Source organism: Bacillus rossius, chromosome 7 (genome assembly GCF_032445375.1).
Source record: "Bacillus rossius redtenbacheri isolate Brsri chromosome 7, Brsri_v3, whole genome shotgun sequence".
Classification (NCBI taxonomy): Eukaryota; Metazoa; Arthropoda; class Insecta; order Phasmatodea; family Bacillidae; genus Bacillus; species Bacillus rossius.
This window is the reverse complement of record NC_086335.1, coordinates 47,579,198-47,595,102: the sequence shown is the minus strand read 5'-3', so window position 1 is coordinate 47,595,102 and position 15,905 is coordinate 47,579,198. Positions and strand designations below refer to the sequence as shown.

Below are 15,905 nucleotides of genomic sequence, written 5' to 3'. Positions count from 1 at the left end.
CGTGAAAAATAATGTTAGTTGATATTAAAAAGTATACGAAATTCATCATGTAACGTTTTAAAAGGATAATAACATAAATGCATATGCTTGTATATTGCATATGCATCACACACAATCTAAATACAATCTCACTTAAGTCAGACTACCTAATTTTTTACAATGCACCATCATACAGTTTAACAGAGGTAGGTGAACCTCTTATCGACGTTGTTTCAAAGAATTTAAATTTACAAATATTACTATTTATCTTAATACGATATGTAGCCTACCTTTATGAATACGAACTTACAAAAAAATTATTGAATTTATCACATTACACTTTAACATTACACAAGACTAAAAAACTAACAAAACTTAATTTTATACATTGCTGTAGCATATTAGAAGACGAAATAACTCACAAGACTAACATTAAGAGGGCTGCATTACAAATTTACTTTACAGAGAAGAAAATATCCTTTCAAGATATTTCATTACCTCATTGATTACATAATACTGCCGTTGATGTGATCGTAGATATAAAGTATTTAAAAAATATATTCCATTATGTTTATGTAAATATTTTGAAAACGTTATTGCTTAAAGATGCTCATTATTTAAATAATAACGAATCTTTTACTTTTATGTACTGAACAAACAAAATACTTATAAGTTAATAAGAATAAGCTTAGTTGAGTAACATCTTCAATTTGTATTGAATTCAATGTACATATCGAAAATCATGTACAATGAATGCAAAAGATTGAATTCAATAAATATTTGATCTTGTGAAACGGCCATAATATTGATGTAGATTAGGGACCGGAAAAATTCGCGGTTTCGACGGCCTTCAGGATAGACTGCACATTCCCCTGTACACTCGGGCAAATAACGGCAGTTCATTTGCTGCTGACTTGTTAGTCGTCTCAGCTTGTTTGTCTGTGATTCGATCCATCTTTGGTTGGTGTTTTATAATTGGTTGAGATTCGTCCAGATGAACAGTAAGCCAATAGCAAAATCATCTAAAAGGTATATGTATTTGATTTCTAGCCTATCGCCTAATGAATCCGCGAATTTTTCCGGTCTCTATTAATTATAGATGCTCACATGCATCGTGAGAGTCCGTATAAAGCCTATTACAATTCTATAAGTATACATTAAAATGATTTTAAAATATACATGTGTAATATAATTAAAACTTGTTTAAGTAAGATCATCACAAAAAAAATGAAAATCCTTGAACAGTAAGTGATGTTTTATAAGATTTTAACAAAACACACTTACAATAAGAGAATACTAATCATAAAACATAATTCAACACAAAATATACATTCCAGTAGGCGCTACGTAAAAACAACTTCTATTTTTATGCTGATAACTCTGCATTGTTTTATATATATATCATTATTTCTAACTTTTAATATTCTCTACACATTAACTGAAATTACTTATTTACAGAGTCTTAGCTAATGTTGGTCTGTACCACATACAGTTCGTACGATATCTCTACGCAAAACACATACAGTTCATTATTAGTAATATCAATTATATTTCATGAACATAATGAAATTAGTATAGGCCCTAGGTTGTTCACTGTTAATTGAGTACTTCTGAAGTATTTTCATTGTGAGTTAACATACATACCAAATGCCATTCTTCCAGTAAAGTTACAAAGAAGACAACAATATAATATAAATATGTATGTAGTACCATATTTTAAACCCCTATTAAATGAATAATAACTCAATCTCTATTCTGGACTATTAAAAAATAATTTTTATTACTGTTATTTATAACTTAAATAAAATGACAACTAACAAATTAGTAAAAAATATAATTACGTGCGATATAGTGTGATATTTGTACTTGGACGGCAAACGAATATAATAAAATGTCTATGACAATGTTAACTTTACTCATTATTATGGAAAGAAACAAAATGGGCAGATAAGCATATTCTACGCTGACATTTGAAAATGCTCAATTCAAAATGAACATTCCCTAGCAAGAAAATTTATTTTATATCACCACAAAAAATCAAACTGCGGCGTCATTTTCCCGATGACAAACAAAAAAGTTGTATGGTCGCAAATAATACATTCGTATGGCGTCACATCAGCGGAATATTCCCTTGGCATAAATGTGTGAAGTCTGTGGCACTTATGGAGAAGTAAACCTTCGCTCGAACACAAAAACAAATGAACGAACAGCTTTTTTTTTGATAAGATGTGCAATCGGAGACCCCTGGGGTGGTTGAAGAGTGTCAGGTCGGTCGCCAGACCAGATAGTAAAAGCTCAGGGGCTGAGGATAGAAAAGGCATATCTCCAAATTATTAAGTATAAATGTTGTCATGTAATAGTTAAAGACTTGATTACACCCAGGTTTATAAACCCATCATGATCATGAAGACCCTGATCGAAAGGTAATGTGCAATACATTTCAATGGCGTTTTCAGTTTTTGCTAAATAATTATAAATATAAGCAAAATTTCAATGTATCTGGACAAATCAAAATATTGATAATATTATTTTCATCACAGAAATAATATATGATATGATAACTAAATTTGAAAAAAGCGGTTATGTTAAATGTATTGTATACTTTCAGTAGGCAAAATTTCCGGCCCCTACCTCTTATAGACTTTGAGAAAAACTGCCTTTTAAAATAACATTGATATAGATAGGAGCGCAAATTTGTGACACGGCCTCTTAATCCGATGCAGTTTTTAACTTGATGATCCTTAAACGTCAAGGTTCCGTTCAATGAGCAATTAATAATGGAAAGATGTCAGAACTATTTCGATGCCAACACAACCCGATTTGTAGACCAAGAGGTTGGCATTACTGCGGTAATACGCTTTTTTTATGTGTTACATCTTATCTTACGGTATACGGCATTTGGTGGGAGTAATTTCGTGAATGTAACAGAAGTCACACGGAACGGAAATGTTTAACCACGGTGCTGCCATCTGTGACGTATGGCGCGAACCATAGTTCACAAAACCAAAGAGAAACTGTATAGTTTTAACTGTTTAATGAGTTTAAACAAGATGCGCAGTATTATCGAAAATCAGGTCCAAAGCCGGGATTTAGTAGTTTTTCCGAGTCTTTTTCGCTTTTATCGGAGCCGTTTCACTATATAGTATAAAATTTATTTCTGTAAATGGAATGATTCTATAGTCGACGTAGCTGCTCTGGCAGTGAATTCTAGTGGAGGTACGGAAACTACGTTTGATTCGCGTCCAGAAATGTAGTTGAAAATACAATTTGCAAATATTTATCACGCTTGGCATAATTTAAAGAATTCTATGTATGTTAAATCTTGTCTGGGTTTCGTATTATAGGTGCATTTGCAACACGAGAACTATTAAATTACTAGTTATCGAGGTTAGATGTTGCACATCTCTCGCGAATACTGAAAGACTCCCTCACTTTTTTTTTGTCCAGCTGATGGTTCACGCCATGTTTGCAAGAGCAGGAGCCTACGCAAATTTTCGGGGGTGTTGTAGAACCTCTTTGTCCTTTGATGCTTTCAAATTCTTTCCTTTTGTTGGTAGGAATGATTGATTTTTTTTTTAAGATTTCGTATTTTTGAGAGTCCTGTACGGGAAACCCAAAAATCGGCTGAAGTGTAGTTCTTGCATTTTGTGGGAGCAGTTTTCAAGAACTGTATTTTATGAAAGTGGTGGTTTTGCGACAAATTCTCATTCACACGTACTAACCAACATTATATGTTGTCAAGCACCATTTACGCAATGTTTTCGTCGTAGTAATATGTGGTCTCCTGATAATTACTGGCTCCTTGGTGTCGACAAACATTAGCTTTCCGCTGTCGATTTCTTAGGTAACTATGCTGTTTAAAAGGTTCTCATATTGAAGCCCATAATTGAAAAAATAAAATTAACTAAGAGTTTTCAAGTAAGGCTCTCACTTTCTACTTTAAAAGTGCGTTTTAGTCCCTTGAAAAAAAGCAAGGAAACATGTAAATAAAAATGGCCGACATTCTTTAATAAACTGTTTTTTTTTATTACAGCTTAACTTCCCTGTGAGAATGCACCAGAAAACTGCTTTATTATATGAACACAATGTTGGTACGCGAGTGGTTCTTTATCTTGTGATCTTTTTTCTGTGCAAAACTGTGATAGTGCCTTTTGTTTTCCGTGTTTCAACTTTCATAGTTTGAAATGGGGCTTATTTTTTCCACAAAGAAAAAAATCACATTAGAAACATTGTTACACACAACTTAAAACTATTTTAATGATGTTATTTATAGGCTTATCGTATAGCTGAGGAAGGGGGGGGGGGGGTAGAATAGAACCACTTTGCCAGCTGTTTGCTTTCAAATTATTTCCATATTTTTTTTGTGGGAATCATCTCTCTCTTTTTTAAAGATGTCGGGGGTATTTCCCTCCTAGCATCTCCATGAGAACGTGTACGCCCCTGCCTATCAGTTACGATGATGAAGAGTTGTTTAACTCTACAAAATATTTGTTTGAACAATAGGTATCATAAAAATATGTAGTTGCTGTCATGTACTCTCTAGTTTATAAACTTTAAAAATATAATATATTTAGATCACTAACACCAGCTTTTGGACACAGCAAAAGCGATCCTATTAAGTAGAAAATGTTTTTATGCAACATTTTGTTTTGCTAATTGTCTGTTTCTATATTCTTATTCAGATTATTTTATTTCGTATACCCATCAGTCATAGTTATCGACATTAAAAATGCTGCATAATTTTGTGGAGTACATTGTTTCGATATTTTTTTTCCGTTTTATTTAAAATGTTATAATCGTCGTTATTGTGTAGAATATCTTCAAAGGCTGTTCTTTTTTTTTTTTTTTTTGTGCATGAATATCGAGTTACTACAGCATTGTTTTCAACTGGCCATTGTTTCCGTGTGCTTTGTGCTTCGCTTATGTTTTCTCTTTGTTTGTTCCAGTTTTCCCCAATGTGCCGCCCGCCCCTGGAATGCCTTGTCAGGGAGAAGACAGTGAGTAACTTTTCCGTATTTTTTTAGGGTAACGTTTGCGCCATCGCGAAACTATTTATCTCTATTGTTACAATCTTCGCTTGCTTGGAATTATGGGTGTTTAACTTTTGTGTATATCTTGTTCACGCTTAAATAAACATTTACTTTTAGACCTACATAGGCTCTGCTTGTATCCTTCCGCTATATGTTTATTTGCCTTGGAGCCTAGTGACCTATAGCGTATCCAGACCAAAGCAGCCACCAAATTATTACATAAAACTTTTAAATAAGAGGTTGAGTTTCTACTCTTCACTGTGTGTGTAACCTACGCCATGAATCTGAACATTTTTCTTTCATGTCTACTGGCAGTGGATTTTTTTTTTTTTTGACGGTTGATTTCAGAAAAATTTAAGATAAGCTAGACTGTACTCTTATACATACTTATTCGTTTCACATTGTGTGTGTTATCTGTTATTTTATATAGATGCATTAATGAAGGTATTTAGTAAGGTATATAACGTGGTTTAATCTTCTGACTGCCCCTCTACAGCGCTAGGCTGATAGACGCGCGCTGCTAATATCATCAAGCGCCACGTTGCAGCCTAAAGCCGGCCGCACACCGGATACGGCGCGGCACGGCACGGCGCGGCGTTTTGCCGTAAGGCGCCGCATGCGATGTGGTTTGTATTGCTATCAATGGAGGTGCCGCACACTGCATCGTGCACGGCATGGCGCGGCGAGGCGGCGCCGCAAGGCGCCTTGTACTGCCTTGTCAAGTTTCGTCTTTCGGGCAAGAGGCTTGATGCAAAGCGTTCTGCGCATGCGCGAGAATCGTAGTTGAGAGGCAGTGGTAGTGGCGTGTAGCAGTTGTTTGTCTGTCAAACGAAAATGGCAAGCCAGGAGGATGATGTTGATGCAGTTACTAGTGTTGATGTTGACAGGTTGTTGTTTTATGTACAAAACAACCCACCAATTTACAATACATCGTTAAAGGAACACCATAATGTGGACGTCATCTCAAAAATTTGGAACGACATTGGCAAAGAGCTGAGTGTACCAGGTAAATGTTGTTATACGCCTGTCTTTAGTACTATCTGTTGTGCGAGTATTTTAATAGTAAGATAGTTCAACAACGAAATAAGCTAAGAATTTTCCCTGTAAGTTTTAAGCTAGGCCTAATATTAGCACTTGTTATTGTTGCATAGGCCAAAAATGGCTACAAGAAACTTCTGTCTGTCTGTCTGTCTGTCTCTTTGTCCTACGATAACGGCTAAACGCGTTGACCGATTTTTATATTTTGTTGCATGTATGTTCCTTATACCTAAGCGGATCGATGTAGATATAAGACTTTTACTTTCTCTCGTCCGTTTTAAGATAGCGGCCAGTTTTATGACGTCACTACAAGAAAACATCACCTTAAAATCACTGAAACAATTAAAAATAACCCACTTCCCGATATCGTAGAAACTTGAAATTTGAAATGTGGGTTCTCCTCTATATTTGGACTGGAAAAAAAAATCACAAAATTGAACATTTTTATAGTGCGGGCTGTTATGTGGGGCTGAAAATACCCTTGCATCCTTAAGATTACATGTTAATTTTGATACTACTGTGAGTTTTAGGTTCCTCAATAAATAAAGCGGCAAAATTTTACCAAACTGAGCGCTCACACTTGTAAACCCTAACACTTATTTACGACATAAAACAATATCTTTTTTAGTGACCCTAGTTTTCAAAAAACCAATATGGCGGCAAAAAAAACAATATTTGTTGTTTGTTGACCGATTTTGATGAAACTATGTTTCACGCTGTATTTTTGGTCGCTAAAACGAATATGATGTAATTTCTTTTGAAATTTCAAAATTCAATCTGCCAAAATCCAAAATAACGGCCGAAAATCGATTGTGGCTACCGAAATTCAAAATTTAAGTATGTTTATTGACCGATATTGATGAAACTTACTGCATATTGTAAGACATTAAGAATAAAATAACAGCAACATTAATTCATTCAGAAATAGTCATACTTTATTTAACACATCTTCTATACATAATACAGTCAATAACAAATCATGTTGTTTATACAAAAGCCATTTGGTCTTGCCATGGTACTGAACCTTCAGTGTTGAAGTATTCTTTAAAGTTCTCTCTGATGTTGTAAGCAGCTTTAGCTGCTCTTGCCCTCGAAGTCTCTTGTTTATTGTCACACTCAACTTCAATGTTCATCATTTCGTCATACACCTGACTCATAGTACCCTCTTTTACTCTAATTACATTGTGGAGAACGCAACACGCTAACACAATGATTTTTGTCTTATCTGGATGAGTTAACATAGCCAATTCGAAAACACGAAATTTCTTCGCCATCATACCGAAAGCACATTCAACAATTCTACGTGCTCTAGATTGTCTATAGTTGTATATCCTTCGTTCTCGTGTCAAAGAATTCTTGTTGAAGGGGGTCATCATGTGTCTGCTGAGGGCATAGGCTTCATCCGCAACAAAGACATAGGGAAAATCAGTTGTCTTTGTCTTAAATAAAGTTTTGGGCTTTGGTAAGTTCAGTTTTTTATCGTTAAACAAACGACCAAATGTTGAAGAATTAAATACACCTCCATCACTGTGTTTTCCAGCTTCTCCAACATCGACTACTACAAATTTACCTTCCGCGTCAACAATAGCTTGTAGAATAATAGAGTGGTATGATTTGTAATTAAAGAATAATGAGCCACTATTCCATGGGGCTTCAATGCGTACGTGCTTGCCATCAATAGCACCGCAACAATTTGGAAAATTCCATAGCTCTTCAAACCTCACTGATATTTCCTTCCACTTCTCTGGTGATGGATCAGTCATTAGGAACATTGGAGACATTACGGACCAAATGGTAGTACATGTTTCTGCTACAATTTTTCCTGCAGTAGTAGCGCCAACTCGATGGTTGAAATGCATATACTGGAACCGATCACCGGTTGCAAGAAATCTGTAAAAAAGGACAAGATAATAGAGTTGCTTACAATTTTTCCCACAATTAAATATTACAAATAATATTAAGATGTGGAATTGATTTGTTTCAGTATGGAAAATAAGTTTACCACTTTTATTTTATTTAGTGCTCTTTCGTAACTTCTGGTTTCTTTTTAGGTAACACATGCAAGAAAAAGTGGACCAATCTACGTGGCTCATACGTTAGATACGTAAAGGAGTTGAAAAAGACACCCAGTGGTTCCAAGCAACGAAAGAAAAAGTGGCACTTATTTGATGCTATGAGCTTCCTCCAACCTTGGATTGGTACTACGCGGAAAATGACAGGTAGTTTAGATGACTTTTTGCAAAATAACACCGATGTGACCCAAGACATATTAAACGAATCACAAGAACAGGGAGAGGTTGAAGACGATCCTCAACCACTTATTGAAAAGCAAAACAACTTTAACCCCTCAAAAAAACAAAGAAGAACTACAGCAGATATAGTGGCTGCACCAATGGTGGAATACCTAAAAACTGTCACAGAAAAACGTAAAGCTGGAGAGGAAAAATCTGATAGTGCAATGTTAACATTTTTTAAAAGTTTAGTGTCCGAAGCCGAAACGCTTTCTCCAAAAAGACAACGCCTCTTCAAATCATCGGTCATGGCAAAATTGCATAGCCTGTTGGAGGATCAAGATAGTGAGCAGAGTCGCTACACTCCGTCCCCTGCTTCAGTGGCTTCGTCCTCAAGCTCAACGTTGAACCATCAGTTCTTTCCTCTGATTAACCAGTTGCATGGCGTAAACTATAATGATGGTACAACTCACGGTGAACAATATCATCAATTTCCATGATTGACCACAAATATTTTGTATTGTTTTCTCAATAAAAATAGCATTTGTAACGTTTGAAACCTGGCATTTTACTACCCGAGGTTGTCACAGGTTATTTTATACATTTTAAGTAATTATTTGTTTTTTAGGGGATACTACATGAACGAATTATAGTTAACAAATTGAATAATGTGCAGTTAATAAAAATAATCTTACCTTAATGTGATCAGTAGTCGTTCTTCTGGAGTTATGCTCAGCCTATAGTTGGTGTTTTGTTTTTGGATGGATGGAGAAATTAATCCAAGAATGAAATCAAACGTTGCCGGTTTCATACGACAATAATTATAAAACTTTTCCGGATCTGCTCTTAGCTCAGCAATAAACAGTTTTATGTTACGTCTTTCATTGATAGGATGCACCCAGATTTGTCTCTTGGGGGAATCATCTATTGACTTTAGGAAGTACCACAACGCTATTACAGTCGCCTCTTCTTCTGCGTTCATTTTCACGTGTCACAGACTGAAAACTGATTTCACGAAATATGTATCAATCTATCAAACACACAAGTTCACTTGTCTGAATTCTTCAATCCACTGAGCGTCTGCTCAAATTGCTTTCCCGCGCCGTGCCGCGCCGCGTGCTGCTCTTAACCATCGGGCGCGGCGCGGCAAGGCAAAACGTCTCGCCGCGCCGTGCCGTGCCGCGCCGTATCCGGTGTGCGGCCGGCCTAACGTGTATCAAGGATGGCTCCCGCTGTGGAGATCCGGCTTCAAATCCTGATGTGGCTTAGGTTGGATGTGTGTCGTATAACTAAGGGTGCACGTATTGAACGTTTGTAACATTTGTAAGAAAAACTAGGTTAATTTACGTTCAACTTGACGTACGATTTGTTGTAAATGCTCTAAATTAAACTGTTATAATATACCTACCGTTGAAATTGGAACATTCTTTTATGGACAAAAGTGTTCTTTATGGCGTAGTTGAATTATAGTTCTGAATTTTATTGTACAGTTTGTTCTAATCCACAGGTAAGTTTTTTTTTTTAAATAAAACGCATGGATTTTTTTTACTTACGTATTTAATGTTAAGCAGTTGTGTTCGCCCTCGTCTCCCGTGGTTCGTTTTTTCTGCCTGGTGGTGGTAGGGCAAGAGACGCCACGAAGTTGTCCTTTTTGTGTTCTTTAGTCCTCGCCGCGGAGTTTCGCAAGCGCTTTGAGTTTGTTTTCGTCGGCGTGTTGAACTTATGAAAGCAGTTGCAGCTTTCAAAGGTAGCCATTCTCTCGGCTGCGAAGTGCGCCAAGCCCAGACTCCTGCTGCCTGCGTGTCTCGCGACGCGCCGTGCGCAGAGCCTATAGACTCTGCGGGGCTGCTCGGCTTTTTCCGTAATTAATTTTTGAACTATGCGCACAGAAATAAACCTGAAGCACAACACAACGACAATACTGCAAAGCTCGAGGTTCGTGTCGTAAATACGTTCGCTTTTTTTATTTTCTTTTTTCGGCCTATTCTTCTTACTCTTGCGTAGCTTTTGTTTCCGCTTGGCCTTTTCTATATTCTCTCTTTTTCGGTTTTTTTTTTTCGTTTGCAAAACTTTGTTTTGTAATTTTTACATCAGAACATTATATACCTATATTCCATTCTATTGTTTACAGCCGTTTTCATTCTAACATTCAGGGGTATTTTCAATTATTCCGTTTCTGTATGGTTATAATTTTTTTTTATGCTCTCTCAAAGTTGATTTTAAAGCAGCCATTAAATTGCTTAGTAGATGTTTTGTTATAAGCAAGTGCTTGAATTGAAAAATCCATAGCGAATGTGAAGTAAAGATTATTCACTCTGGATCGTTTTAGAGTAATGGAATGGACGTTCAGATGTGTTATGTTCCGTAACGTGACTTCACCGGCACACGTGATTGTAACGGTTCTCTGCGAGGGCGTGATTGCACAAGTGCTTTGCGATAACGCCTCCCCTCCCCCCCCCCCCCCCCCCCGGAACAATAACTCGTAACGGCCCATTCGTTACCGGCCCATTCATGCATATTCAGTGCGGCGCCTCGCCGAACTCTCGTTATTCTCCGTGTTTCTGCACGTCTGGGCTTCCCCGCAGAGACTACAGTCCCTGCTGACAGCTCAGCGCCACATCTGTTGCCTGCCGCATTTCCTCTGTTCCTTATCCTCTTCTCGAGCTGCGAAAAACAAACCTGGACTGTGTGGTAGCGCAGCAATGATTTGATTACTTTTAACAATAATAATAATCATCTGGGAACGTTTATCTCACATTCACAGAGTAGATTCCTTTTAGGGGGGGGGGGGGGGTCCGTCAACCACCCCTCCTCGACCTCTGGAAACCCTTAGGCCGCAGGTTTCCGCCCCCTTCCATCTAGACCTTGGGAACCCTATAGATTTAAGCCCATGCCTCCTAGCATTTTGAATGAAAACAAGGAATAAAATCTACTCTAAATGATTAAATTTATTAAGTTGTTTGCTTTTTTTTTACATAAAACGAATATGTATGATTTGTAAAAAAAAAAACAGTTCATACTTTTGAATTATTTAGATATTCAGCTAGACTACTTATTATTTTTTTGCTTTTTATTAATAGGATGGGCACTTGTTAATATCACTTTGTATGTTTAGCCCTAATTGATATAAATAATTTGCATTTTTACTGGTTTTGAAACTTTAGTTTTGCTGTTGGTTCTGAGTATGCAATTTCTCATTCGTAATTTGGAATTATTTGTGGTTAGTTAAAAAAAAATTAATGTTAAGGTTTTACTATTTATCAAATACAAATCCATAATTTTTTCACCCATAAATTCAGTTACCCAAGTAAATTCATACTTCGTATAGTTCTGAACAAAGAGATCATGAAGCACATAACTTAGGCATAGTATTTTGTTTTGAGTTCGCGTGGTTGTTTGTTTCAGGGAGCATCTACAGACGAGGAGCGAGACGATGGCGGAAGCTCTATCGGGTCAATGGCCACATTTTTCAGGCCAAGAGGTTCAACAGAGTAAGTATTTTCAGTCTTAGAAGTGTTGTGATAGCTTTTAACAGCAATCATTTAATTTGTTTACCTAGATTATATTTTAAGTGCTTTAGAACAGTGTTTAAAAGTAAATTGGTTGTTATTTGTCTTTCACAAATGTGAATTGCCAGCATGTCAATGTGATATGTTGTATGGAAATTTTTTCTCCACATTTTTTTGTGATCAAATTCAATTAAAACATTTGTTCTACTTTTATAGATTTGTGCAGAGTATTGTTTTTATGAACTTATTTGGTCATTTCAGTGACAGGGTGAATATTTTAACTTTCCAAAATTATAAAAAGAATTCTAATCGATGAGTTTAGCCATGCATAGTTAGCTTTGACTAAATAACAAATTGTTCAATAAGCCATAACTGCTCATGTAGATAGATATGTTTCAGAAATTGTTTATAAGTAGTGTACTGTATAAAAATTACAGTTCATTCTTCATGTTGCATCTTGTTTGATCAAAATTTTAAATAATTTAGTCTTCCAGTTTAGTGCCTTGAAAATACTTTTAATCTTGGAGTAATACAAGTCAGAAAAAAAAAAAATATATATATATATATATATATATATATATATATATATATATATATATAAAATGAACAGGGTTCATGCAGATAAGGAAAAACTTGGGGAATTGAAAAAGTGTCTTCAAAATCTCAAAAACACAGGTAAATAGCCATTGTATGTATAAGTACAAAACAGTGTGCAATATTTAATGTCTTAAAGCTCAATGTAATTTAATTGTAAAATCATTTGCTGTTAGTTCAGTAATCCCTACCTAATTTTCACTAACATTAATTATGTGTAAGGGATACAAAGAATACACTTACTGTGTATTAATTTGAAATGAATTAAATATCTGAATGCATATAGTCTTTGGCTCATAACAGACTATACTTTATCATTTTAAAGTTTGATTAAACTAATGTATTCATTATATTTTTATCAGGCTGGCAGAATTGGTTATGCAGTGTTGATGAAAATTATATCACTCCAAACTGTATATTGTGCAGAAAAACATTTCATACTCAAATTTTCATTATATGTATATTTGTGGTAGTGAGTTTTGATAATTTTTTTTAGTATACCTGTTATTTTGCCAGATAGACTGCCAAGTAGTGGTTTCTCCCAGTGACTAGCTGTTTCTGTGCAAGTTCACCATACGAGACTAAACTTGCAAAATTAACTATACATTGAAAAAATTCAATTTTTCACCACTTTCTGTAATTTGGGACCAATCGAGCCACTGGCGTTCAGATTTTTTTCAGGCAGATTCTGATTGTTGACGTTGGCAGCCAGGACTCAGTACTGCGCTGCCGTCGTTTTTAGTTCGCTCAATTTATCGTTGCTGTCGGTTTTCATTTCAGTATGGTGTTTCCTGTTTTCTAGCGGGTTACATTTCACTTTTCAAAGTTAGATTCCCATAAAAATGTTTTGAAGAATACCAGTGTTCATTTGTATTTTTTTATTTCAGTTGATGACCTTATTACAACTTGTTTTAAATATTTTTATTTTGTATATTAATTATCTTTGGTATTCACATTTAAAATATATTATTCATTAATTCTGTGAAATCTCTAATCCATAAGGACAATATTATATGGTGAATTGCGATAAAACCAAAATAACACCGAAAAGCACGTCAAAGTACAAGTTAATACACCATTCAGCACAAAAATGAAATTAAAATCATGAAATCAACCAGCAATTTGACACAACCCAAATTACAAATATGTAATCCTTGATTCTAGTAAATTCACTGAATGCAATTCATTAAGAATGAAGAGACTACAAAAAAAAATTATTTAAATTGAATGCTAAAAAAAATGTTTGATCTGGCATTTCTTATTAAAAACACTTTTCACATTAATGACGTTGGCACTTTTTCCAAGTACGTAAAAATTTGCATGTTTGTTTTCATTTTTTCTGATTAATTCTGTCTCAGGCAAGCTTATTACAGATTATTTTACAGTAAAAGTGCATCATGTAACAGTAAAAATGTAATATTTTTATTGAAGATATGTTGAGAAGTATTAATTTTCATGTTTGTTAAACAACATATTATCTTCATGAGCAAATACCATGTATAAAAGTAAAAACAATTACATCAAAATCTACTTTTTACAAAAATTGAACTGCCTAAAAAAGAAACCATAAAATCTTGTCCCTAGGACACGGGCGTGATCCCGAATGTCCCGGACTAGAGATCTATCACGGTAGTCCATTGGGATGGCTCACTTGATGTGCGGTAGGTTTGGCTGCTTGCTGTGGTGGTGGTGACGTGCCTGTTTGTGTTCGCAGCGAGCGTTCTGTGCCTTCTGCCACGACCGCATCTGGGGCCTGGGTCGCCAGGGCTACAAGTGCATCCAGTGCAAGCTGTTGGTGCACAAGAAGTGCCACAAGCTGGTCCAGAAGCCGTGCAGCAACGAGCAGGTGGAACCCATCGTGAAGGAGGAGCAGAATGGCGAGACGCCCACCATCAGTGAGTGTCCTCTGTCCGGTGGACAGTGGCATCTCTTAATTGAAAAAAATTAACATTTTCTTTGTGAATGCACAGCAATTCAAATTAGCATGTGGCACTTGCGTGCATAGATGTGAAAACGATTACCAGATAGTATTCTGACAAGAAATCCTTTGTTGATTTTGATGCAATTATGTTCTTGTTTATAGTATTCCACCAATTATTGATTACAGCATTGTGTTATAGAAATTTTGTGAGATAAAACAAAGGAATAATATTGTGTACAATGTCTTCACGTGTGTAAGATCTCTGTTATAAGAAATATCTGCCGATTTGTAGTTTAGCTACAAATGTTTACCAATGTTTCTTTAAAATGTTTTCGAAATTTCAAATTTAAGCTATTACTATAGAGAAAAAGTTTTATATATGATCTGCCTTATTTTCTGATAAGGAATCTCTTTCCAGACATTAGAGGTATTTTTTGGAAACACTCTGTGCAGTTCAACATTATACAAAAAAAAACTGTCTTTACTTTTGGTCTCAGTATGTTGTATAAAAATATATTTGGTTTTAAGCTATATATGCTGGTTAAAAGACAGTTTAAACTTCTATGGTTATCGAAAATAGGGAAGACTTTTTTTTTTTTGTGTTAGTCTTGGTTCTAATCATCAAGAGTTCATGGGCCTCAAGCCTTGCATTGAAAACCAACTTCTCCACTCTAGTCAGCTGCTGTTAAGAAGAATAAGCCATTTCTACTTATTTTTGCTTTACAAAATGTTGCTTTAAAATAAGCACATATTGTTAGTTTGCACTCAAAAGGGCTGATTTAAAAATTGTGTTTCATCTGTCCTTTTATCAGCCATGTATTTATAAATTAAAACACAACTCTGTTCATAACATTAACGTGTTAATTGTATTGTTTAGCAGTTTGTAAGAATTTTGAGATGGAATTTAATTTTTAAACATGCTCTATAACATCAAAATATCCTGTTAGAAACATTTTGTGATTAAATTTCTGCTCTTCAGGCACACCTACTTCAGAACTTCTGCCGGACCTCAGGGAGTTCCCGGAACCTCCTTCGGACCTAACCTTGGAGTCTGTGCCTGTAGAAGATCACACGAAAAGTAAGTGCATGTAGAGCTTAAATTGGTGGTGGAGAAATGGTTATTTTACATGTTAGCTCTATGGCTCATGTCATAACACAACCAGAGTATAATTTATTTGTGATCAGTCATTCTATCATACTAGTATTTAAGCTGTGTCTTTCATGTAAGTAAATAATTTGCTGCAAATTGGCCCCACAGATAATTTTACATCAATACTTCATTTATTTTTGTAAATTATATTTTGTGCTGTGTAAATTTGTTAACAGGTAAAACTACAGTAGTCCCGCTTATCCGAACTCCGCTTATCCAAAAATAAGGCTAATTCAAATGAATTTGGGTTGAAAATAAACAAAAATATATTGAATTTTTTTTATTTGAAAAATTATTTTTGTTTTCATCCAATCATCAAGATATCATGCTTGTAAAAGTGTTATAAGTTGTGTACTGTACTTAATGGTCATAGAGATGTGTTTTACAACACGCTCTTGTATTAAGGCAATTATTCAGCCAATCTGAAAATATTGTAATCCAAACAGTCTTGGC

The 15,905-nt window shown here is 35.3% G+C and overlaps 1 protein-coding gene across 12 annotated transcripts in view; it reads left to right on the top strand.

Moving 5' to 3' along the window:
* LOC134533970 (atypical protein kinase C) overlaps positions 1–15,905 on the top strand; it is a 391,849-nt gene that overhangs the window by 302,112 nt on the left and 73,832 nt on the right. For all 12 annotated transcript variants that reach the window (XM_063371822.1, XM_063371818.1, XM_063371826.1 and 9 more), the window contains 4 exons: positions 4,926–4,976; positions 11,684–11,769; positions 14,096–14,276; positions 15,282–15,380. In XM_063371822.1, the coding sequence (XP_063227892.1) occupies positions 4,926–4,976; positions 11,684–11,769; positions 14,096–14,276; positions 15,282–15,380 (417 nt within the window). The remainder of the gene's footprint in view (positions 1–4,925; positions 4,977–11,683; positions 11,770–14,095; positions 14,277–15,281; positions 15,381–15,905) is intronic.